General features: G+C 49.1%; 1 protein-coding gene across 9 annotated transcripts in view; it reads right to left on the bottom strand.

Annotated features, from left to right (window-relative positions):
• Positions 1-470: 470 nt before the first annotated feature.
• SPEN (spen family transcriptional repressor) overlaps positions 471-26,425 on the bottom strand; it is a 67,740-nt gene continuing 41,785 nt past the window's right edge. For 3 of the 9 annotated variants that reach the window (XM_077931145.1, XM_077931144.1, XM_077931146.1), the window contains 7 exons: positions 23,193-23,353; positions 13,578-13,678; positions 4,991-12,872; positions 3,258-3,671; positions 2,571-2,765; positions 2,067-2,225; positions 471-1,648 (listed from right to left, as the gene is read on the bottom strand). In XM_077931145.1, coding sequence (XP_077787271.1) covers positions 1,517-1,648; positions 2,067-2,225; positions 2,571-2,765; positions 3,258-3,671; positions 4,991-12,872; positions 13,578-13,678; positions 23,193-23,353 — 9,044 coding nt within the window. In that variant the 3' untranslated portion in view covers positions 471-1,516. Of the gene's footprint in view, positions 1,649-2,066; positions 2,226-2,570; positions 2,766-3,257; positions 3,672-4,990; positions 12,873-13,577; positions 13,679-17,738; positions 17,853-18,872; positions 18,987-19,520; positions 19,647-21,491; positions 21,644-22,267; positions 22,469-23,192; positions 23,354-26,425 lie in introns of all 9 variants that reach the window. The other 6 variants (XM_028741404.2, XM_077931141.1, XM_077931139.1 and 3 more) reach the window with 5 other exon arrangements.

Here is a 26,425-nt window from a genome sequence, read left to right as displayed (position 1 = left end):
ATAATAAGGAGTTAACCCACCCTGAAGCAAATATATGCTATATTTGCAGAACCTCATGTAATTCCATTTTTTAAAATGGCATCGTTTCTTTGTAGGGTTGGATCCAGACTAAACTGCACTAAAGGCCCCACTGTAATCCACAAGAACGAAGAGCAAACATCCTCAAACGCCACCCCAGTCTTTTTCTTCTACATACACATTTCAAGTGACTGACAGAAAATGCTGAGACACCAGCCGTGGGTTCCATCTCCCGTGACAGGCAAAAGCAGGCTCTGCCTGCCTGCCTGAAATTAAGATACCTGGCATTTTAGGGTTAAGGGTGCTAGTGGGTGTAATAATTTTAAAGTACCAGATCCAAGTGCAAGGAGCAGGTGAGAATCAAGCTAGCAGAAGGCAAAGAGGTTGAAAGTAGTACAATAAATAAACTACAGTCCCCCCGCCAGCTGCACACAGCACACCAAAGACTGGAATGTCTTGTATTTTTTAATAAAGTTTGTAATCCAATGGACACACAAAACAAAACGGCGCTGAGAAAACATTTCCATAAATTAATTGTTAGGACGACAAGGACAGGGGGGGGAGGAGGAGGAGGAGATAAAAAGTCTGTACAAGTGTATAACACTTCCACATGTGAAGGAACAGGGAGAGGCGGGGAGGAGGCGGCAATGTCTAAATGAAGCACACTTACAAATGAGTGACAAATACAAAGTCTGAGTATGAAAATAAGATTTTCTCTGAAAACACATTTTTTGGCACAGATTAAAAAAAAGTATGTTGTGGGGATCAGATTTCTTTTTAAAGTCAGTATTATATATTTATATATATATATATATTATATATATATATATATTTCTATGTACACACACCCACAGAGTCCTGCATATCCCACTAGGAAGGGAAATAGTTCTCTCCCTTTTGTGTTTTGCTTTGCTTCAGTGTAAACTGTACATCCCAGATGATGGAGGAGGAAGAGGAGGCAACTGCAGCATGGGGGGAGGGGGGCAGCGCGCAGGGTCATCCGGGAGAAGGAGTGGGGAGACACATCGTGAAATGCTCCTTGACCCGCAGACTGGAGCGGAAGTTCCCAGGTCCTGCGTTTTCTAAGTCCACAACGCAAGTTCGTGCGTGTATCGAGACATCCACCCTGAACGCCACAACAAATCTTTAACTGTGCAAAGGTCCAAAGTCACTGATTTAGTGCAAAGGCAGTTCTGGTTCCTCCTCCTTTTTTTGTTTTTAAGTTATTTCGTAAGTTAAAAAAAATAGCCTTCCTTTCATTCCCCCCACAAGGAGGCACCAGCTCCCAGGACCAGTCTGCCTCGTTGAAGTGCCTCAGGTGTCCGTCTTCACTAGAGCAATATGTAAACATACAAGGTAGAATGGCGGCCACTACAAAGCCAGAGTTTTGGGCAGGAGGGTCCAATCCCTTCCGTCCATCCTCCCTTCCTTCGTCATTCACTGTCTCTCTGTTTTTGCTGTAGGGCCTTGGAGAAAGAAGTCCGTAACTGTAAGCCACTCAGACCGATGCAATGACAATCATCAGGTGAGGAGAGATGTTTGAGATACTGGCGAGGAGGTCTGGGGCGAGGCGGGAGAGGTGACTCTCGGAGAACTCACAGGGTGGGAAGATCTGTAGGACGTAGGCAGGCTGGAATAGAGAAAACACAAAGGAGAGGGAAAGGGTGACCACACAAGCTCTCAATGGCCAACACATTCGCCCCAGGCAGGAGCACAAAGGGCAGACCCTGAGCCACTTGTGCTGAAAGGCCTGGGCTCCTGTGATTCGAACCCAACAGGCTCCACCTTGCTGCTGCTTCACAAGTTCAGCTGTGGCATCCCCTAAAGAACAAAGCAAAGCTGGGGAGCGGGGGAGATGTGGTGGGGATGTCTCTCAAGCCTGCCTGGAAGAGCAGGTGCAGACAAGTCTCATTAAGTTCACACAGTGGTGAGGGAAATGCGTTCTGCATATGCTCAGGCACTGCATTCTAACAACAGCCAAATAAGTCCTCGCATTTAAACACATTATGGGGAGGAAACAAGCCCATCTTTCTCTCCCTTCCCCATACCTGGTTGGAGCCGGGGTTGGGAACGTTGATGATGCCAGCGGCTTGCTTGGCTTGCAGGTAGCTGATGAAGGCTGCCTTGAGCGACTCCGTCTGGTTCACAACATCCTCTTGGTCTCGTCCACAAGGCAAGGCCAGCAGCAGGCAATAGTCGCTCTCCACCTGGAAGGCAGGACAAGACCCCTGAAGAGCACATCTCATGCGCACGTGCTGTGCTGCCCCATCCCTGCATTCCCAAGGAACCAGCGCCATATATTCCAGGCGCCTGCAAAAGCAGATGCACCAACACACGTAATTTCATGTGCATTGATGAACAACCCCTCCTTTCCCCACAGGACGCAGCCATGCTCAGTCCTGCAATGTGCAATTCTGCTGCAGATTGAACGGGCCTCTGAAGCCTGGTCTCACAGATGCTTTTAGCGGCTGGAATCCAATGTAGACGTGCCAAGCGGACTCAGCAGGCGCAAGACCCTCCTCAGAAAGGAGCCTCTTGCTCCAGCCATTTACCATCATCCTGCGCGCCACGCCCTCCAACTGCGACGCTTCCAGCCTCATGCGCTGAGCAATCCTCAGGGGAGGTCCCCCTTCAGGGGCTGGCAAGGAGCGGTGTGCCAGGACGTTATTGCCAGAGACGAAGTGCAGCTGGACGGCCGCCGTGTCGTTCTTCAAGGCCAGGAGCCCCTGCCAGACAATGGGGTATTTCTGCAAATTGGGGGGGGGGGGCGCGGAGAGAGAATACTTCAGTGTGAATGACGAAAGCCATGGAATAACTGCAAGGAAGCAGGGCAGAGTTGGAGGGGGCGACCTCAGGCCCAGCCACCAAATGCACCCCCCAAACCCATCGTGTTTTTGCCCAGCTGAAATGTATCCTTGCCCCATGCACATTTGCCTCTGGCCCTGCCCATCGGTGACATGCGGCCCCCAGGAAGTTGCCTGGAAGAGAATGCGGCCCTTGGACCGAAAGGATTCCCCACCCCTGGAGGTTTCAACAACTAGGTGCAAGATTGGCGAGTGCCTCCCTGCCAGAGCCCAGCCTCTGTGGCCCACTCAGGGCCCTCCTCCTTCACAGCCAGCCCCTCGCTTCCTACTTGCACCCCCCTCTTTCCCAACTGAATGTTCATCACCAGGCCTCCCCCCGCCATCTGCACCCCTCCCCAACAATAATTCAATCAAAAGCCAGCACAGAAAACTCACGGTCAGCAGCTGGACCATGTCCACCGGTCTCTGGGAAACAGGATGAGGTGCAAGGTCTTGCTTGAGCACCGACTGGGGCTCGGGCCGGGAGAGGGGCAGCCCCGGAGGAGCCCCAGGCCCAGAGGTGGTTGGGATGAAGAGCGCCGGCTTCTGCACTGGGGCCTGATGTGGGGATGGGAGTTCCTGTTTGACAGAGATAGCGACGGGAGACGGGTAGGAGGTCTGGCCTGCGTCCGCCTGGCTGCGCTGAAGGTGCAAGTGGGGGTCGATCTGCTGGACGTGCCGGTTGACAGCCACTGGGTGGTGAGTGGGGTCTGGTCCTGCCGCCTGGGCTCCCTTGGGCTCCTGGGTGTGCTGGGGAGTCTTGCTATGAGCTGGCTGGCTGGGGTGCGTGTGTTCCCCTTCTGGCAGACCCTGAGAGGCACAAAGACAAAATCAGGGAGCGTTGGAGGAGGAGGAAACACTGGTCTGGGTCCTGCCTTCCTTGTGCCTGCTCTCCGAAAGAGGGCTCTGGCAGGCAGCAAACTCCAAAGCTCTCAGAAACACCACCACACCCTCGCCCCAGAAAAGCAAACTAGTGCAGGTTTATCATTCTAGATTAAAAAAAAACTTGTGGCTTCTATCCCTAGGGTCTCCAACAATGGCTCCTCCTCAAGGATGTCTGCATGCTCAGCCATAACCTGCCTCTGTGGCGGTGGTTCTGGTTTCCAGAGGAGCCTTCTCTGGTTTCCAGGACCCTGATTTCCAAGCCCCCACATCTGTTGCCACACAGCTACAAATAAAGGACCACTGTAGGACCCCAAAAACACTCCCTGTGACCTGCTACCCTGAGCATCAAATGCTTGTGGTAGCTGCTGCTGGCACACTCCACTTCCTTCTGAGGTACATGCCTCCCAGCCATGCAAGAACTTGCCACACACATCCCAGCTGCATCAATCCCCAAAATGTTTTTATGCACAAGCCAAGAGCAGGCTTGGAAGCTGGGAGGAGGGGTGGGAACGGAAGACAAAGGGAGGGACTTGCTGGTGGCACTTCCCTTCCTTGCCTCAGGCAGCCTGGAAGATGCACACCCTACTCCCAAGGCAGACGGGCAGGCAGAGCTGCGGAGAGGAAGGAGTCCGATTCTGGGCATGTCAAAGAACAGGAGCCAATTCCCACCTGGGTCTCTTGCAGCAAACACAACAGCCAGTCTTGCAACACAGGGACCCCTAACCTTTTGGGGCCCAGGGGCACTTTTGATACTGTTGTGGGCATCACAAAATACCGATTTCACAGAAGAAAGAAGGGTGGTGCTCAGAATGCTTCCCTGACCCCAAAACAACTAGAGGGGGAAAACTCCACACACTTCAAAATAAAAACACAGCAGACAAACCCCCCCAACACAGACACACACACACACACACACACACACACACACACACACACACACGAGCCTTAGCATGCACCATGAGAGGAGTTTGAGGGTGCTGTGGGTCAACATCAGGGACCTCAGTTAAAGAGGAACCCACTTCACTATGGCATAAGCAGCTTGCAATGAACAAGATTTTCTTTTTTGCACACATTTTAGCCCCAACTGAATTTTGCAGACTGCATTTTTCTCAATCACTATGACACCTGGAGACATGGAACCTGGTCCACAAAAGCTTATGAAGCCACCCTAAACGCTACTAGTCTCCAAGGTGGTACAAGACGCAGAAGCATCCCACCTATTGATCCCAGTGCCTTTGGCTTACCTGAGAGGGGGTCATACTCCGAGAAGGCAGCCCGATTGGCGATGCCCCGGAAAACTGAGGATGGCCTAGCTGAGCCGCTGGGTGGTAGCTCCTCATGTCCCCGTAGACCGTCCTGTAATCGTGGAAGGAGGTGCCCGCCGGGTGCATGATCTGCACGCCGTGAGGGACGACAACGGGTTGCGACAGAGGCAGTCCTGGCAGCTGGCCGCTGAGGAGGCGGGGCTCACTGTGGGGGGAGTGAGCCATCTTGACTTCCGAGGCCTTGGGTGCCTCTTTGCCTGACGGGAGAGTCTTTGTGGCGGGGGGCGTCTTCACAGACCTCCCTTCTGGCGTGCGGGACTGCCGGGTTTCTGGGTGGTGGTCGCCTCCCACTGCAGCCATGTGCGGGTGCATCATCATCCGCACGTCCCGGGGCACGTTGTACTGATCAAGCCGGATGCCGGAGGGGTGCAAGCGGTAGTCTGGCTGCATGACGAGCACGTCCGACTGCACGGGGGCGGAGCCCCGGCACACCGTGTGGTGGTAGTGCATCTCCTCTTCCGAGGAATGCTGGGAAGACAGAGGTGGCATGACGATCTCTCGGATGGGGGCTGGCTGCGGCGTGCTGGACCGCTGGGGCTGCAGAGCCGCCCTTGGGGAGTGAAGCGCTTCAGGGCGGATGCTGTAAGGCATGCCTGGCAGAGGAGGGGTGTTCATCCTGACCTCCCCTTGCGAGAGGTGCCCCAGGGAGACCGTCTGGGTGACGCTGTGTGGGGGCATGATCACAGACTGCTCGGGGTGCATGCTGGAGATGTACTGAGGCACTGGGATCCCAGGGCAAGGAGAGCCCTGGATCCCTAGCATGGAGTTGTTTCCAGACAGGGCTGGGGAAGAAGGGCCGCCCGGATGACAAGCCCTTGGGAAGGGAGAGGGAGAGTGCCCGCTTGTCCGTGGAGAGAGGGGCTCCTGCTTCGTGACCCCCAAGTGAGACACCCCCCGCTCTGCTGGGGTGCTGGGCCCTGCACTCACATGATTGGCTTCTGGGTGTATCTTGCTAGACAAGGAAGGGTGATGAGGCCCAACCCCGGGGCTCAAGCTCGACGGCTGAAGAGTCTTGGTCTCCACTTTCAGGGCACCTGGGTCTGGAAGCTTTTTGTTGGTGGAAGAAGCAATGCTCTGTGGGAGCACCATCTGGTTGTGGACGAGGATGGATGGAGTGTTGGCAGACTGGGAAAGGACTTTGACTGGCCCTGACTGAGAAGTGGGTGCCTGGACAGAGAGGTGCAGGGGCTCCGATTTTTCCAGGCTGCCCCGTTCCTGCTTAATGGAGGAAAGTACAGGGGAAGGGCTGTACTGCTGAGTTCCCAGCACAAGGGACGATGGGGCTGAGACACCCCCGTACCCCGTTGGCGTCTGAGAGCCCTTTGGGATTGGCTGAGAGGGGCCAAGAGGCTCTTGCTTGATCTGGGACTTGGACACCGACTGCTGGAATTCAATGTCAACTGCGCTTGCTGGGGGGATCTGGCTGATCTTTGCTGTGATCCGCTGCTGGCCTTCTGTCTTCTGCTGGGAATAGCTCAGGAGCACAATACCTTCTGATGTGTTGACGCGAAGACCGGGGCTGGACCCTGTCTCCACCGGCCGATCTTCAATTACGGACATGGATCCCGGATGGAACCGGCTGTTGTCATTGGTGCTTGGCCTCTGCTTGTATTTTGGCGAGAGGGCGTTGACTAGGCACGTCTGGGGCGCTTGCTTCACCAGAGTTATCCGCGGGGTTTCCTCGAGGTCAATGCTGTGGGGCATCCTGCTTATCACAGAAGTGGCCTTGGGAGCAATGACAGTGATGACCTTCTCTTTCTCGGTGAAAACTGGGGCCTCTGCAACTGGCGGCTCCAAAGCATTCATGGCTGGGACAGCTGGCTTCTCTTCTGATCCTGGCCGGACAACCTCTGCTGGAGGGTGCGGAGGATCTTCCTCTAGCAGACGAGGTGAACTCACAGGCTCGGCTATGGCAGTCGTGACATGCGTTGCTGATGCCACGCTGGTTGAGGAGACGTACTTGGGCTCCATCAGTATTTTCCTCAGAGTGCTGGAATTTGTGTCTATATCTGATGCCTTTGTGTCAGGGGGGAGAGCCGGCGGTGGGGTGGAGCGGGCCCGGGCCTCCTCGTGCTTCACAATCCACTCAGTCACCTTTGCTGTGCTGGAGTGAAGGGGGGCAGACCCAGCGGAGACAGGCTTTGCTGCAGCTGAAGATGGGGTTGCTACTGGCAGAGGTGTATTGGGGATGCCTGGCGGAGGAGTCACTGGAGCACTGTCAGCCCCCGGCTGTAGTTTGAAGGCGCTCTGGCTCACCTCTTCAACAGGAACCGACGGAGATAGCAGGTCCACTGCTTTGGGCGGGGGGATGCTGTCTGCCACAGGAGGTTCTGGAGAAGCCCCCTCCAGGGGTGCAGCCTTGCTGGCATCAGGGGGACCCGGCTGGGAAGCCAGAGGAGAGCTTTTCTCTTGACTCTCTTCTTTCGAGCCTCCTTCTGACTTCCCTTTAACCTCGTTGGCCACTGGAGATTTGCTTTGTACTCGTTCGGGCTCAACAGTCCTCGGTTCTGCTGCTGTATCCCCTTTCTTGCTTGTGCTCCGCTTGCGCCTCGGCCGGGTGGTTTTCTGGCGGCCCCGTTCCTTCCGAGCCATGTCGGCCTCTTGCAAGGTTTCTGCTTCTTGTGCCGAATTGGAGGATTCGCTCACACTCACTTCCGCCTCTTTGGCAGAGTCTGCCTCTGGGGCAGTGCCAGGGCCTGGTGGGGCAGGCGGCTCAACTGAAGTGGCTTCCGACTCCAAGATATTGCTCACGGCTTGATCAGTTTCAGGCTCCATCTCTTCTCGTGCGGGTGGCAGCACCAATGGTTCTGCAGGCATTTCTGATTCGGATTCGGTAGGATACGTTGGTGGAGCAGGGAAACTTTCGGCCTCTCCAGAAATGTCATAGATGATGGAGCCAATGGCAGCTGCGAGTTCTGTTTCGCTGGCCTGATGAGCAGGCTTGTCCCCGTCTTCCTCCGGGCGAACGTCTGACACTTCAGCCGCCTGTTCCTTGTAGGCTGCAATCGTCTGGCTTTCGGTGAGCTTTGCAATGTTCTCCACGGCCTGCTCCAGTTCGATCTGCTTGGCCAGCTGGTCTGCTTCAGGAGACTGTGTCGACTCACAAGCCAGATCTTTCTCTGCTTCCTGGAAGGGGTCTTCTGCCTCTGTCTTTATGAAATGGGGTGACAATTTGTCTTCCTTCCGGGGACTTTTGTTCTTGGGGGACGATACTGGCACAGGCTCCGTGTCCTCTTCGCTGGGCCGCAAAGCACCTTTGACTTCATCCACATTAAGCCGGATTTCAACGCTTTTCAAGCTCTTCATCAAGGAGGCTTTATCGACGGCCTTGACGTTCCTGGATCTTCCACGTTTGGACTTTGGAGTTCTCTCAGAGACAGGCTTTCTTTCCACAATCTCAACGGTGCAGGCTTCGGGGACATTTTTCTCCAGCTCGACTTCTTTCCTCTCTCGCTTCTGGTCGCTCAGAAGAGACTCTTTCTCCACCTTGGGTTTGTTACCGTTTTCACTTCCATTTGAGCCTTGGCCAGATAGGTCAGGGGTCTCTTCTGGCTCCACCAAATTCTCAGCCTTCGACTCGTTCTTCCCCCCTTTCTTGGCTTGAGGAGTGCTGGCTGCTGGAGAGTGGCTGTGTGCCAGCTTCTGGGATCGAGGTGAGCGCCACCCCTCCACAGGTTTCGGGACTTCCAACATCTCTTTTGATTCTGCTTCTTCTACCTCTGGGTGAGCTGGTTCAACCTTCACGGGAGAGACTTCCTCCTCAGGCTTGCGACGGGATTTGGGAGGCCTGCCTCTTCTTGGAGGGGTTGGAGTCAAGGCAGAGTCTGGTGGCTCCCTTTCAACCCTTTTCCTGGTAGATCTGGTGACCTCCAGAGTATCCTTCATAGGCGATGGGCCTTCGTGGTCCCCTGTGGTGGCATAAACTGACCGCACATTCCTGCGCCTTGTCCTGCCCACTGGCAAGCTAGGCTCTGGGTTTTCCGGCTCTGGTGCAGCACTTGGAGATTTAGCAGCGTTTCGGGAAACCTTCTCTGTTTCCACCTTCAGTGCTTCCCCGCGGGGAGAGCCCGACCTTTTAAGTTTCTCGCGGTCAATCCTTTCACTCTTCCTTGTGACAGGCTTCTCTGCAACGTTCGCAACCGAAGTCTGGACAGGGTTTTTGGAACGTTTATTCTTGTTCGGCTTCTTGTCTTTGATGACAACAAGTGGTTCGGCTTCCATCTCCGTGTCGGAGACTGGAGGCAGGACCTCCACAGCTGGCTCTGCTTTCTGCCCTGCACCAGCCTCAGAGTTCAGAGATGGTGAAACATTTTCTTCTTTCAGCTCAGGCAGTTCCTCGGACCTTGCTGCTGGTTTGAGTGGTGGTGGTGGTGGGATTATTTCAGGTTCTGGATCTGTGCAGATGTCCGCTTGAGAGAAGGAAGATCCGGGCGTGGGTGGCTTTGTGTCCAAATAGGAAGGGTGCACTAGGGATACCGACTCTTCCTCAGGAGGAGTTGCTGCAGAAAGAGCAGGGTCCTTGTTGCTGTCTATTCCTGGCGGTGCTTCCATATGCTCAGGTGGTTCAGTTTTGACAGCAGCAAGGAGTTCTGGAAGAGGCTTTGGTTCTTCAGCCACAGGACCAAGTTCTGGCAGAGGCTTCTCTTCTCTCAAAGAGGGCGCAATGACCGGCAACTTCTCGTTCGTGACCTTTTCCGGCATGGCTGGCCCTGGTTCTTGGAGTACAAGAGCAGCTGGAAATGGCCCAACTGAAAGCAGATGCTTATGCTCAGCCACTTTGTCCTCAGGCGCTGCTGCTTCTGGGCTTTTGGGCTGACTCTCCTTCTCCTCCTGCTTTTCTGCTTCTTTGGGCTTCTGGTCTTTCTCCTTTTCTTTTTGTTGCATTCTGGTGAGCTCCACAAACCTGCTGTGGAAGAGAACCACTGGCTCCGGCACAAAGTCTGACATGCCAATGTTCCCATCCAGGGATGCCTGCCGGCCGTACAATCTACCAGAGAGGAAGTCAAGGTCTTCGTCTTTCCTTTCCAAGTGTTGCAGGCGCTTCGAGTCCTGCTCAAAGATGGAGCTGTGCAGGAAGCGCGAGGCAAAGAGCTCCTGCCTCTCTTGCTCATCCTCCTTGTGGTCTTCCTTCTTATCATCCAGCTTCCCTTCAGAATCGGTTCGGATTTTCTTCTTTTTCATATACCACGAGGGGATAGGCCTTGGAGCAGAATCCACTTTCTCTTTGTCCTTATTGTTCCTAAAATTAGCAAATCTCGAGTCCCAATCAAGGAAAGACCAGTTCTCTTCTCTGGAGGATGAGAGAGATTTGGCTCTCTCAAGCAAGGCCTTTGTGTCGGGAGTGATTGTCTTGTCCAGTGCAAAGGAATAAAACTTGTTCCTTTCCAAAGAGGTTGGCAGCCTCTCCTCTCGATCACGAAGCTTCTCTTCCCTGTCCCGTAATAAAAAAGACAACCTGGAGCTCTCCAGCAATGAAGGGGTTTTTGGAGAATGGGCTTTATTATCGCCGTCATCGTCAGAGTCTGAAGGCACCTCTCCTGGCTCCAGATCCCGTATTGACCGCTTCCTTATGCCATCTCTCTTGACAATGCTGCTTGGGAAGGTGATGTCCACCCTCCCAGGCTCTTGCTTCACTTGGGACTCCCATCGGTTCAATTCCTCCTCACAACTCACAGAAGATAGTTTTATTTTAGCCATTTCTACCATCTGCTCTCTTCGACTGGAGTCGTAGGGGTTAAATTTCAAAGAATCCTCCCTTACAGCCACATTAGAATATGGAGGACCCTTTTCATCCATTTTAGGTGACTCTTTGGTTTCTTTCACAGGCACCAGCCTGGGGGACTCCAGCATCTCCTCATCCTCATGGAAAGGGAAGAGCCTGAGGCTAGGGGAACAGGCCGTCCTTTCGGAGTCCTCGCTCACCTGCCGAGAGCTCCTGTAGTTTCTCTCTCTCTTTGTGCTAATTTCAAAGTCGAAAGCGTCAGAGGATTTCTTCCGCTTGCTGGGAGGAGAGTCGTCTGTCACATCTTGCGGGGGTTTCCCCACTTCGTGCACCAGGCTACGCCTCTCATACTCATCAAGGTCTTTCTTTGGGCTGCCAAACTTCTCGTGCTTTGCAATTTCCATTTCCATTTGCTGCTTCAACCTGCGACTCAGCTCCATTTGCTTCCGATAACTCTGTGTGTGATCAATGTCAATGGGAATCTTCTCCTCAATATCGGATGATGGAGGCTTCTCTTGAGCTAGCTTGTGGTCGGGCACTTCATCGGGAAGACTGCAGTAGGTTTTCCATGTGTCCTCTCGCTCAGTTCCTTGGTCATCTAACAGCTGTGTATGCTTGTGCTGCAATTTGATGGAGTTGACCTTCCTTACAGGGATCTCAGGGGCTTCCCCAGGTTCCTCAAGGAGCTCCCCAAGCCTAGCCTGCAGCTCTAAACTGGGCCGTAAACCAAACCCCAGAGAAATACTGGCTGGCTCTTGAGCTTCTTTGGGGCTGGTCACTGAGGCAAGCCTTTCCAGCTTGCTTTTCTTGGATTCCCTCTTAAGAGTCTCTTTCCTCAAGGGCTTTCTCTCAGATTCACTACTTGTTAACTCAATCTGCTTTTTCAAAACCACACGCGCGTCCTCCTCCTCCTGACTACTCCTTTTAAAGTCCATTTTTTGCTTATCTGGCTTGAGGTTTGCATCCGCAAAGCGTCTTTTGCGAGCTTCCAGCTTTTCTAGATCTACTGGGTTAGTCACTTCACTGGGCAGCTCTGCCTTCAGGTGCTTCTTCGGCTTCAGCTTTGCATCCTTCTCGACCACTTCGATGTGACTGGCAAGCACCTTCTCTTTTGGCACTTTCACTCGGGCGGGTTCAAGTTTCAGCTGCTCTGACTTGGTTTGGTCTGCCTGAGAAATCTGCATTTTTTGTTCAAGCAAAGGAGACTTGAGCGTGTCGTTTTCTTGCTTCCCACGCAGCTTTTCCAAAGCAGGCTGTTCGATTACTTTCCCTTCCTTTTCCTTGACTCGTGTTAACACGACACATGGCATCAGCTCCAGGCGGTTCTTCGCAGCTCCTTCTTTATCTGCTCTCTCCCGACTCCCTTTGCTGCTGCCTTTGACCTTCTCAGGGGTGGGCTCCCGTTCGGTTTCTGGGTCTGTTTCCGACGACTGAGAGCTGGGGGAATGATTTTTGGCCCTCCGTTTCTGCTTCTCCGCTTTATCCTTCTCAAGTTTTTCTGGTTTCTCCTTCCTTACCAGGCGCTTGTCTTTGTCCGTTCTCTCTTGCTCAAAGGCCCGCTCTTTTTCGGGCTTCTCGCTTTTTGTGTAGCGCTCGAGGCGGGCTTTGTCCAGCTTGTCATAGCGGGGTGGGGAGAGGGAGCTGCAGCTGCCGCTCCGCTCTGAGGACCGGCTGTAGATCCTCCGCTCAGAATCGCTCTGCAGCCTCTCTGATTGGGAGGGAGATGCTCCCGGGCTTTGGGGCCGTCGGGAGTGAGCTGGGCTTTGGCTCCTTTCAATGGGCCTCCTTTCATGGTCCCGGTCCCGGTCTGATTCAAATCGCTCCCGCTCCCGTTGCCTGTAACTATACTCTCTTATGTCTTGCTCATAAGGGTCACCCCTGTAATCTCTGTATTCCCGTGGGTCGTCGTAATACCGTGGGTCGTAATACTCTGCTTGGTAAGGATCCCAGTCAGCATAAAACTCCCTGCTACGGGCTGGATATTCTCTCCGAGGATCTTCAGGATATGTTCCTGGGGTGCGAACAGCCTCATAGTAGGTACGGTCAGCAGCATAGTCGTAAGATCCTCTCCTTTCATCCCTGCCAAACCCAGGAACATAAAAAAGTCAGCTTCTCCCCAGATCAAGACCACCATATACAGCTCGACTACTGTAGCTACAGGTTCAATCAAAAGACAAAAAGAACAGCTATTTTCTAAGCAGGCAGCTGATCCTTTAGTTCAATAGCCCCCACCCCGCGTCCCACTGCTAAGAGAGGCTTCAGTGGCTTTTCCTAAGCCATGACCTTCAGCAGGAATGAGTGATGGAAAAAAACCCTTCTGCTCTAAGGCCCTTCAGCTTCCAGCCCAGAATCTCGTAGTCCCTTGCTATATATGGAATGTGTCTGGCAGGGCTGGGCGATATCTGTTGCAGGTGCAATTCTGCACCTTCTCAGGAAGGAAGGCCAACATGGCACAGGTGTTGCAGGTCACTGCAGCAGCTCCCTCATCATCCATGTCTCTTGGTCCAATGTACACCGTGAGACAGCACTCTGGGCCTCTCTCTCAAAATGTCCCCCTGTTGGTTATCAGCTGCAGTCATTTAAACAGAACTGCTACTGGCTGCCAACCCCTTCCCCAACTCACAATGGTATTTTGGATATCCATTGTAAAAATAAAAAAGCCAAAAAGAATTAAAATGACGGCAGGAAAAATGCCCCCAAAAATGAATTATGAATTGCTGGGTAGATCCTCCCAACCTCCAGAGACCCATTTTGGGCTGCTGTGAAGACATCAGGGGCACTTGCCTTCTTTCCGCCAGCATTTCATAGAAGTCTCTGATATCTTGACCCGTTTTCTCCATAGATTGATAGAATGACAACTGGCTTTCACGGTTTGCAAAATCCACCTGAAAAACAAGAATTTTTAAAGGCCCGTTACTCCCAACAACACCCAATTATGAAAAAAGGTTCATCATCTGCATTTAAGACACAGGGAAAGGAGAGCAGATCTGTGACATGATTAAAAGTCATGAAACCATCAGATGAGGAGAACTTTGCTTGCTGGTGGGTTTTAACGTAGAAGCTAGTTTTAATAGAATATGGTGCTTCACAGCTTAGATGTGTGTATGGAAGTATCATAATGCCACACACATTATGAAAAAAGAACAGCAACCATGCTGGGCCAATTCGGCAGTGGCCAACCAGATACATCTGAGAATATCATAAGGAAGGTGGGGAAGACAGGGTGCATTTAGCCACCAATAACCTTCAACATGTTAATATGAGAGTGATTTTTCTGTATGATTTTAGTCAAAAGGATCATCAGCTAATTATGAATGCATATATAACTAGTGAGACGTTCTTGTTCTTGGTGTTACTGTTGCTTTTCCCAAGAACTACAATTAAAATGCCTCTGGTCAATCTTACACAGCAAGCCAAACCCAGAATACTAAATCCATAGATACTAAATCCCCAAATGCACAGAGTATGGGAAACAAGCAAGATGAATTGGAGCTTTTAGCACATGATAGCAAATATGACCTGGTAGGCATTGCTGAAAACTGGTGGCTTGAGACTCATGACTGGAATGTAGGAATTGTAGGGTGATATTTGTTGGGACTCTAACTATGCCAAGAATGCAAGGTCCAACAAATTCCTCCATTGCCTCTCCAACAATTTAATTTCCCAGAAGGTGGAAGAAGCATCAAGGGGATCATCAAGAGGAACTGAGTGACAAAGTGGAAGTACAAAAAAACTTGGGAGAAAGTGATCATGTTCTTCTGGCTTTCATGATACAGAGACAAGGAGAAACCGTGTAGTCGGACACACACGCTGGATTTTTAAAAGGCCAATTTTCAAAAAGCTTAAGGAACTACTGGGTGTGATTCCAACAGTTGCAGGGGGGAAGTCAGGCTGGCTAAAGCTCAGAATGAACTTAGGCTTGCAAGGAAGGTTAGAAATAATTAAAAAGGTTTATTTGGCTATGTCCAAAGTAAGAAGAACAAGGAAGTGGCAGATCCTCTCCTTGGAGAAGACAAGAGAAAAAGCGGAACAACTCAACACCTACTTTGCCTCTGTTGTCACCCAAAAGGAAAGTGATGCCGAACCTGGCGATAACAGAATACATGATGTAAGGAGGGAGCTACGTCCCAAGATAGGAAAAGAGGTATTAGGGAACACCTAGCTACTTTAAATGAATTCAAATCTCCAGGGCCTGATGAGCTGCATCCAAGGGTACTAAAGGAGGTTGTGGATGTAATTTCAGAGCCTTTGTCTACGATCTTTGAGAAATCTTGGAGAAATCTTGGAGAACAGGTGAGGTCCCTACAGACTGGAGGTGGGCAAATGTTGTCTCCATCCTTAGAAAGGGGGGAGAAAGGAAGACCCAGGTAACTACCAACTGGTGAACTTGACATCAATACCAGGGAAGGTCCTAGAACAGATAATTCAACAGTCCGTCATTTAGAAAAGGATGCTGTGATTACTAAGACCTAGCATGGGTTTCTCAAAAATATGTCATGCCAGACCAACCTGATTTCTTTTTTTGATGGAATTACAAACTTGGTGGATCAGAGAAATGCTGTGGACATATTGTATCTTGATTTCAGTAAGGCTTTTGACTAACCCCCCCCCCCCCCACAATATTCTTGCAAGGAAACTGGTAGAATGTGGGTTGAACAAGGTGGATCTGTAGCTGGTTGACTGACTGAACCCAAAGAGTACTCATTTTTGGTTTCTCGTCATCCTGGAAAAAAGTGACAAGTGGGGTGCCGCAGGGTTCCGTCCTGGGCCTGTTGTTCAACGTCTTTATAAACGAATTGGATGAAGGAATTGAGGGGATGCTCATCAAATTTGCAGATGACAGAAAACTGGGAGCAGTAGCTAATGCCACAGAAGACAGAATCAAAATTCAAAATGACAGATTGGAGAACTGGGTGCAAGCTAACAAAAAGAATTTCAATAGGGATAAATGTAAGGTTCTGCACTTAGACAGAAGAACCAGATGCACAAGTATAGGATGGGGGACACCTGAGTGACTAGCAGTACATGTGAAAAGGATCTAGGGATCTTGGTGGACCACAAGCTTAACATGAGGCAACAGTATGATACAGCAGCAAAAAAGGCTGCATCAACAGATGGGTTTAGATCAAGGGAAGTAATAAAAAGGTAAAGGACCCCTGACAGTTAAATCCAGTCGTGAATAACTCTGGGGTTGCGGCGCTCAGTTTTTCCGGGTCATGTGGCCAGTATGACTAAGCCGCTTCTGGCGAACCAGAGCAGCGCACAGAAACGCCGTTTACCTTCCCACCAGAACGGTACCTATTTATCTAATTGGACTTTTTGCCGTGCTTTCAAACTGCTAGGTTGGCAGGAGCTGGAATCGAGCAACGGGAGCTCACCCCATCGCGGGGATTCGCACTGCCGACCTTCTGATCGGCAAGCCCAAGAGGCTCAGTGGTTTAGACCACAGCACCACCTGCGTCACAGGGAAGTAATAGTACCACTCTATTCTGCCTTGGTCAGACCAACCCTGGAATACTGTGTCCAGTTCTGGGTGCCACAATTTAAGAAGAATGTTGAAAAGCTGGAACGTGTGCAGAGAAGGGCAACTAGGATGATCAAGGGTCTAGAAGCCAAGCCTTATATGAGGGACGGTTGAAGGAGCTAGGTACGTTTCGCATGGAAAAGAGGAGACTGAGAGGAGATATAATAGCAATCTTCAAATATCTAAAGCGTTGTCACATGGAAGCTTGTTTTTTCCTGCTCTGGAAGGTAGGACTCCTACCAATGGCTTCAAGTCACAAAAAAGGAGATTGAGATCTGACAGTAAGAGCTGTTCAACAGTGGAACAGCCTCCTCCCTTGGAGGTTTTTAAGCAGAGGTTGGGTGGCCATCTGTCATGGATGCTTTAGCTGAGGTTCCTGCATTGCAGGGGTCCCTTTCCAACTCTATAAATTAGATTCAATAAATCCCTCTCTCAGGAAGTTGAATAAACAATCCTCAAACACCTGTTACAATGTCAAAAAACCCAAACGGCTAATTTTAATCAAAGGTCAGTAATTAAAAGGTTTAAGACGGATGCACCGGAAAACATTCTGGAATACTCCAAAGCAACAGGGCAGGCAGACATCAAACTCACTGAAGCCACACAAGCTATAGAACTAACACACAGGAGGCTCAATGTTAAATTCATCCTTTACAATGCACCTTTAAGGTGTTCACCTCTTAGTGCAGTTCCCTGCCCCGCCTACCTCCCCCCTCAAAATATATGGTGCCTTCCTGATGGCTGGGGCTGATGTGAGTTGTGGTCCAAAACACTGGGGGAGCACTAGGTTGGGGAGGGTTATCCTACTGTGTGCGCAAGCACCCACCCACACCTCTGACACCAAGTAGGATGTCTTATTTGGAAGCAGATAACCAAGCAAGACAAGAGGAGACGACATTTCAAAGGCCGTCCTGGACAGTGCCCAATGCACCACAAGGACCACATCTTTCTTCTGACGTAGAACTTATCTCCATCTCGGAAAAAGCACCATGGGACACAGCACATGCCTTTACTATGCCCCAAATGGCACAGGCCAGGTGGTCATCGCACCTGGCACATCCATGTACACAAGGCAAGACTCCTGCGCTCAAGGTGATCTCTCCTTGGGAAGGATGCAGTGAGCCAAGAGGGCCAAGGAAATTCTACAGCTGCAGAGATGTTAGCGGCACAAGGTCCAGCAGCCAAAGAACTTAGGAAAGGAGAAGAACTGAGCAAAGCAAATGACAGAAGGGAAAGGCTGCAAGCAGCAGTTGGAGATGCCCACACGGCTCCACTCGGCAGAGGGGGGGGGGGACAATAATCAATCTTAGAAAAACTTTGGCAAAGCATTCTGTGTCATTAAGCAATTCCCCTGCCTGGCCTATTATTTACTATTGTTTATTATCATTACTACTAATCTTTAGGAACTTAATTTTGCAGACCTTAATTTTATTCCCACCGATTTTCCTCCCCTTGGTCTCTTTTACAGCAGCTTGTGCATATTCAATTTCATTGTAGATAACGAGAGCCATGCCTTTTAAGCGGTCAAACACCACCTGTAAGAACAAAAAAACAAAACAAAACCAAAATAAGAGCCTCATCCACAGGACAGGAACGTCAGTCCCAGCAAACAAATGCAACTAGGGGCAGGGAGAATAGATACGGTTACGACACCAAATTTAGAGCCGTTTTCCGCCTTCCCCGCAACAAGGCATCTTGTAAGAGAGACAATAAAAAGGGGCGGAAGGGACTGCTCTAGGTTGAGAATCATGTGGCTTGAGGCATTGGTAGGCCTTTATTTTGTTTTTCTGTATTTTACTTATTTCCCTGCAGTTGCAAATTTTATGCCCGGAGAGTACAAATTCTGTTTAAAAAACAGAACAAACCACAGTTTCACTAAGGAGATAAACGTGTGCTGCTTGAGACACAAGGCACCAGCAGGCTCTGTGGAAGTAATGCCAAGAGTTCAAAATCCCCCCCACTCCCTGCAGGGAATATGCAGGAGGCATTCCTGGCTCAAGCTTGTCCAACCCCCCCGCATGACTCATTCATGCAGAGGTGCTACATGACTTTAAGATCAACCTCTGCTCCAGAGATTAAAAGGCAGCTCAGTGCATGTACCTGAGATACCTGCAAGGGGGAAGAGGGGAGATTAAAGGGGGGAGGCAGGAGAAGTCAGTTGCCTCTGCATTTAGAATGAGAGCCATAAGACAACTTCTGGATCTAATGTGACTAATCTGAGCCCTGCCACTGAAGTGGGCCGTGCACCCACAATTCTAGGGGGATTCACAGTTTTGCAAAGGGGGGGCAGGGGAGGAAGAGAAGGTGAGCAGACACACCAAGCACTCTCTGCACACGTTTGGCTTGCCTTAACATGCCATTTCCCCAACTGGAAAAAAGGTGGCGAGAGCTTTGGACCTCTCGGAAGGATAGGCTCAGCCCGGAGAGAGAGAGAGAAATATAGAGACAGAAGCAGGTCTTCAGGGCGGAGCTTGAATGTGGGGTCAGAAAAGAGCAGGTTTATTGAGGAAGGAAGAGAGGAGACCTCTTCGTGCTGCAGAAAGCCTCCCACCTACCTTCACCACAGGACCATAGCGGCAGAAATGTCGCGTTAAATACTGATCCGTCACGTTTGTCGAAAGACCATCCAACCACATGCAGTTGGTGGGCATGCTCTTCCCAAAGCCCAGCTGGACACAAAAGGGCAAAACTTCCAGTCAGTCAAAGAATTCACAATTAAGCTCATTTAACAAGAGCAGGCCTAATTCTAAGCTAAGATCCGTAGAGCAGGTGCGAGCAAGTACTAAGCCAGTTTTGGGTTTTTTTAAAGCCAGTTTTAATTAACATAAATTCCAGAAGCTTAAATGGACACAAAGTATGGCCCCTTCCTATGGCAAGTGAATCAAGTGCAACTTGCAGTCTGTACAGGACAAGGAGCTGGAGAGAAAACTGTGAATGGGCAAGAAAACAAATGCCACCTCCACGCCCATTCGGTTTCCAGGTTCTGCACCAAGATGGTCAAACAACTTTGCCCATTCGTGCCATCTGGAGGGACTGAAAAATCCCAGAAACAATCCAATCTCATCTACAAGCAAACAGAAAGGCCCTAAGAGGGACACAGGGCATCTTATCCTTGCTTCACGGCTCAAGCTGACAAGAATCACTTAAAATCTCTGGAAACAAAAAAACCCCTCAAAGAGCAGCACTTCTAGGAGAAAATTTACCTTGAGCCGATTATTTCCGAGATATTCCCCATCCATCTTCTTGATCGCTTTACACACACTTGCAATATCACAGTACTGCAGGAATGCATACTGGGGAACCCCATTCACTTTCTTGATGTCAATATCCTGGTGGGGAAGGAAAGCAGTTCACACTGAGAGACAAACTAGGCCACAGGGCACCAAGAGGACTGCTGGTCAAAGAGAACGCCCTGCTAAGGAGGAAGCAGGCTCATAGTTTTGCAGGTTAGCCCTCAGAGATGCAGCTGGACCCCAGCTTACAGCAGTTGTTGGCCAGTCAAAAACACACACATCCCGCTAAAGCTCAGCAACATAAGTGGGAGTCTGCAACTGGTGGTCCTAGGTCAAGTATCCACTCACATCTGTGGACTCTCTTTTGCTTCTTAAACCAGCAAGGTCAGGTTGGGGTGTGGACACAAGTGACAGAAGCAGTTTCCCCTCCTCAGCTTCTTTTTCTAAAGGACAATGTCCCCAAACCATTCAGTGTTCCTGTCCTATTTTTATGCTCTTAAAAATACTGCTCATGGAAAACCACAACAATCCACTCTTCCCTCCCTTCCTCATCTTGCAGCTCATTCTAAACCAAGATGACGCACACAATAAAATCCAGATGAACAACAGCAACAATGCAACAACATTGTGAGGCCGATTAATTATCTGAATGCTGGCTTTTGTTTATATATATATCTTTAGCAACAGCTGAAATCTAAGTAGTGACTAAGATACTCTGGAAATATTTAAAGCCTGTCCTAGAGAAAATTATCTACCTGGGGATTTAATGGGCTTAGGCAGGCAGAAGGATAAACAACATTTTGGCCAGCCTTCACTCTGATGACTAGGAGCCGAGGCAGGCACAATGTTCTCTGAGTAGGACGAGTCATCCTCCCAAGCTAGAAATAGAAGCTGGACACTTTCTATTTTTGCAAAACAACACTCACTTCTGCCTTTGTGAGCAGTGTGTTAGGAGGTTCAAGCAAGGAAGGAGACTCCAGCACCTTCAACAAGTCCAGGGACAAGAGCAAAAGATCTAGAGAAGACTTCCATTCCCAGAAGCCTTTGGCTCCAAACAAAGGTGAGGAAGCAAAGACTGGCCCAAAGAGGGGACTTCTCTAACACCAGCCAGTCTTTGTTCTAGTGGCATAGCAGCATAGGAGCTTCCAACTTAGGGTGACTGACTTGCCGTGAGCAAGCAATTAAAGCAAAAACAAACAGCCACACCCCTAGGGCTCACTTTTCCATTAATGATGAGGCATCCGCACAACAGTGGCTCTGCAACATACCCTACTGCCACGGTCAGTGTGCACAAATGACAGTCTCTTTTCTCCTGGATGTCTCCTGAGTTTGCATGCAGGTGGGAGATTAAAAGGCCTGGCAACACTCAACCCAGGCAGCTCTCGGTCCTGCTTGCTAACACATTCTCCTTCCCCAATGCCAAATACACAGAAGCGGAAGCAGTTTCTGCTGAACCAGACTTGCATTGTTCAGCCATGGACTTGAGCTTAGCAAATGCCTAGTAAGCAAGTGAAAAGGCTCCACCTCTTCAAGACAAAGCGAGAAGAGCTGCGCCCTTCAGGAAGGGAAGTCCCAGCTGCCCCCAGTGCTCTTCCTCCTTGGGCCCTTGTAGGTGGGAAGGGCCAGCCAAGCCTTCTAACCATCTTCCTCAAGTGCCACCTCTTCTTGCACAGCAATGGAGGCAGTCTCTGACACATGTAGGGTTCAGAGTATTCAGCAGAGCAAACGGGGTTGTTTTCAATGTAAGGTTGTTAAGACATTGCTACCCAGGGATACGGAAGCTGCCTTTTCCCCCTTCCAAATTTATTATTTCTAGATCATGGCTCAGTAAGATCCAGTGATACTTGTCAGATTAATGGACCTTCAGAGCTTATATCTAATGAGCTGAAACATGCTTCTCTCTCAAATGAACTGATACAAACACACACACACTGTACATACCACTATCCCTCCAAAACGTTGGAAGATGTTGCGAAGGTCATGATATGTGGTGGTTTTTTCTAGATTGCCGATGAACAGAGTTCTCGTTGCCTTGGGGTGGAATTCATCTATTCTTTCATCTAAAGGCCGAAATTCATTCTCGCTCTCTGTTTCTGGAGGCAGGTGATTTAAAAAAAGTTCTTTTAACATTCTGTAGTGTCTAAATCTCTCTACAGCGCCATGTCAGGAGGGCTGAGCTTCATCCCACCCCATTTCAAATGATTATGGATCTAGTAATGCCAGCAAATTAAAGGTCAAAGCAGTCTACCAACTCCTATTCCGTAAGCAGAAACTAAATTCAACAGACTAATCTGGAGGGAAAACTGAAACAAGAGCTCCCGCCCGCTTCAATGGGATTTGTGAAGAGGTTCCTGATGAATGGTGCCAATGCACCAAAAATGACCAGCTGGCTAATGTTTTTGTTAGGGCCAACTTAAGCGTCGCTAAACTTGAAGAAGAGCCGTAGCTCACTGGTAGAGCATCTGCTTTGAAAGCAGAAGGCCCCATGTTCAATTTCCAACACCTCCAAGTTTCCTGGATTCAGTATTTCCTATGTAAAGCAACAGCAAGCTAGCTTTTTTCATTAATTTTCTCCATTCTGGAGAACTTAAAAACCAGCTCGTGGCTTTGTTGTGCTTCAGTTGGGCCAAACTATTGTTATATGGATTTTCCTTTAAGGGGCCAGCACAAGGCTACCTGCCATTTTCAAGGGCCAGCAACAACCTCCTTGTGCTCACCTGGCCCTATCCAAGCAGTCACTTCAATCTGCATGCCAAAGAAGAGTTTCCCTTTGGAAGCATTGAGCGCTTTCTCCTGATCCTCCTGTTGCCGGAAGAACACCAGTCCGTATCGCTCTTCAGAGGCTCCGTGAATCTGCACAGATGTCACCTTCCCGTACTTCTTGAACTCGTGGAATAAACCATCTTTAAGGCTGGTGTCTACACCCCAAGAAGCAAAGCAGAAGATTCATGCTGATGGTTACAGAAGGCACTGTAGCCTTTTTGGAAAACACAGCACAAAGGTTGCAGTTTGTACTCTTTCGTGTTGTGAGTTTCTATTTTAAAATGTATACATACACACAGAACTGCCACCTGCAGAACAAGCTGCTTGGGTTCACCCTTCTCCCAACCAAACATGCCACCTCTCCTCCCCAATTCCCCTCTTTTCACTGTGAACCATTCCCTGCATAGAGCAATGTGTAGTCTGCACTTGGGAGAAGCCTAGCAGAATCACCCTGGCAGAAGGGAACCTCAAGATAACCTCCACAGGTATTGCTCTGTTGCTTCTTGCCCTTTTACATGATGAGCAGAACTTTGCTCAGTCCTCTTTTGTGCAAAACTGACAAAACTGTGCACAGAATTTTGATTTAAAGGCACATACACAACCCTGCTTTGACTGTTATATATTGTCCACCTGTGGTAGCAAAATTCCATGCACCTTAGATTGATGAACCAGACTGCTTTAAAAAACCCTCTTTCAAAATTAATGCTGCCCCATTTGCAATATGACATATTTTCCACCAGCATTCGCGTCAGCAGTAGCCTACCAATGCAGTTCAAAGCTCATTAAACCGGGCTTGCGTTTTCCAGTGGAATATTATGGGCAGTCACAATATTGCTTTGCTTTAGCATTAATTATGGATGATGCCTCTTTAGCTCTTACCTGTGGAGCGCACTGGAAGATTCTGAACCTTAATCCCAAAACTTTTGCGGGGCTCATCTTTTTCCAGAGATGGAAGCAACTGGGAGGTGGGTGCTGGAACTGCCGTGGATTGAACTGAACGGGCCGGAGACTCGTCGCTTGAGCTGCTGCTGGAGTCACTGCTGTGGAAGGAAAAAAAGAATGCAAAATTCAGCAGAGGGAGGCTGTCAGGTCATTGCCTTGAAACAAAAAGGTGCCCAAGGCCAAATTCTTTTACCCATCAGCAGAAAAGCAGCATATATATCTGAGGACAGCATGAGGATGCCAATGTCTTCACTGAAGAATAATCAAGGGTGTGGGAGATGGTTTGTTTTTTGTACCTGGGAAAAACTCAAGGGTCTGGTCACAGGGCAATTAGAAATTTGAGATCTCTTTTCAGTCCTAAGCAGGGTTGGCATTAACAAAATAATTTTGAACTATTCTGTGATTAAGTAACCCAATACAGTCAAATAACTGGGGAGTTATATAGACCCTTAAAGTTTATTGTAAATCTGAGCATACTGGTTGCTGCCTGCAAGTTAAATCCAAGATTCCAATGTTTCAATTCACACGTTTCCTGAATAAAAGTGAATTTTTAATTGTTATAACAATTAATCCATTAAATCCATTAAACTAGTCATTCAGCTAACGTCTTTCACACTATATACAGGTAGCCAAATGTTTACACGCGTTCAGTATGTGTACAACTGTGTATATGCGCATCATGCCGAACCCGGAAGTGACCCAGAAACATCATAAAGACATCACTGAAACCTCACTAAGAAGGCAGAATGGGGGCAGGGGAGGTCAGAATGAGGCAGGGAAGGGCAGAGCAGAGCAGAGCAGAGCAGGAATGGGGTCTTTGCAGGATTTTTCAGTGGGTCAATTGTACTCAATTTCACTGGCATGTTGGGTGCCTCGGAACGTAACTCCCACATCATATCTGCTTACAGACAAGCTCATAATTAGGAAATTAATGTTCTGCCTTTTCTGTACATATACAAGGACACAAGGCAAAATGACTTGCCTGAAGAAAAGGGCCACAAACCAACACAAAGTTAGTTGGCAACTAAATGTCCAGAGCTGTCAGAAGACTGTTAATTACTAAACAAAAGTAAGGGTTCTCAATAAATTGGTCACGGGGGCACGGAATAAGTCGCACACCCTTTTGGGCGTAAGCTTAAAGCCCCAATCATGTGAAAAGGAAAAGGAAGCAGAAGATAAACAAAGATCTTCACAAAACCAAGGGACTCTACTTGTCTTGGAAAAACTCCCTCCTCACAGCCTCACGTGAACTGGTGCTAACTGCTAATCATGGTGACACCTTGACTATGATAGGCTGATTGGTGCAATGGCTAGGACAGTTTAGAGCACCTCACGGTCCACCTTCCATGAGAAAAAGTGTGTTGGTTAGTTGGGGTTAAAACATTGCAGGGTTATGGTTGAAAATTTTGATGGCCCTGAGAGCAGGTAGAGAAGCTAATGGACAGGGAGCCCCGAGGAAAAGAAAGCTATATGAAGGTGCACAGTGGGGAAACAAACATTTAAAATTGCATTTTTAAAATGCCAGTTTAGATGTATGTGTTGGTTTTGTTTTTTGATTAAAATATTGTCACTTTGAGTTCCCATGGCAAAAAAGTGACTAGTACATTTAATAAGTAAAGAGGAGGAGGAAGAACCTGAAGGTAGAGTAGGAGAGGGGGAATTAAGGCATGAAAGGGCAACAAGGAGAAATTAAATCCCAGGAGGAATTTCACAGTGCTTAAGACAAGTAGAATTTTATTTGGGAGGTGGAAGAAAAACTAGGGAGAATGATCTAGAACAGTGGTTTCCAAACTTCCCACCCACAGTCCACTTGAAAACTGCTGAGCGTCATGGTGGACCGCTTAATGGTTTTTCTGCCTGTTGTTTAGGAACTGTAACACACTGTGCATTACAATTTTATGGAATCCAAACTGTAATACAATAAAATACAAAATATAAGAAACAAAAGAAGCAAGAGAAATATAATTAAAATCAATATGAGTATTTAATGTGATGGATGTGCCGTCTCATGTCTTCAGCCACAAATCATGGCATGGATCACCTGAATAAAGATAAGGAGCTTGGGATTCTCCCCGCAGATCTTGATAGCGGCAGGATATGAGAGAGGCAGAAGTCAAGTGCTCCAACGCATTAGGGACATAGAGCTGCAATGTCATATGGGCAAAATGGATAAACATGCCACAATTAGAGACTTTGGGAGAGGGTTCTCACCTGCAAATTATCTGGCTGATTTACAAATACCTAAGTACAGACACTCCTTTACCCTGGCCAGATTTAACGTTCTGCCCTCTGCCCTGCTGCTAGGCAGATATGAGGGCAAACCATATGAGTCACGTGTTTGCCCATGTGGCTCATCGGAAGTGGAAACAAGTCTGCATGTATTGCTGCACTGTAGTTACTACGAGGATCTACGCCTGACCTTTATTGCCCCAGTTCTACAAAAGCTTAAAAATGTACCAGAACTCCAACGTATGAGAGCCTTGGTAGAAGATAAGGTTCCTGAAATTACGATCAATGTTGCCAAATTCTGTGTAGCCGCTATTAGGCGCAGGAAACAAGAGCTTTCCAATGTCAATATGCAGGCGAAGGCAAATACTTAATTTTATTTATGCTGTCTAATTTTAAATTGCTGTTATGGCCTAATCTGTATTGAAATTGTCCTTTGTTCTTTCCGGTGTTATGCTTCGCTGACTAGCTGTACGAGTTAATCTGGTCTGTGACCGTTTAATAAAATTTGATTTGATTTGATCACCTGAATGAAGTGTGAATGGTCTGTGGACTGCAGTTTGGGAACCCCTGATCTAGAAACATGAAAAGAGAGGGAATAAAGTAGACAGTGGCCTGAGGAAGTAATGGATGGTAGGGACATGGGAGTTGGAAAGGGAGTGTTAGAGACAGGAGGGTCTGGGTAATTTACACAGGAATAAAGGGAGCAGCCAAGGGGGGCATATGGGTGTTTTGCCTATACAGAGACATTTCATCAGTTATGACCTCTGCTATCACTGCAGCACTGTGAGCCTGGCAAGCAGAGGGACAACGACACAAAGACTAAGAAGCAGCAGAGATGGTATGACTGAATTTCACACTAATTTTAAATTACTAGCCAAGTTTCGGTTCAGGTGCCCTGTTAACGGATTCTGCTAAGCACAATTATTTGGTAGTACAGCTCA

Source organism: Podarcis muralis, chromosome 7, assembly GCF_964188315.1.
Source record: "Podarcis muralis chromosome 7, rPodMur119.hap1.1, whole genome shotgun sequence".
NCBI classification, from domain to species: domain Eukaryota; kingdom Metazoa; phylum Chordata; class Lepidosauria; order Squamata; family Lacertidae; genus Podarcis; species Podarcis muralis.
The sequence above is the reverse complement of the archived record's forward strand: the minus strand, read 5'-3'. Positions and strand labels throughout refer to the sequence as shown.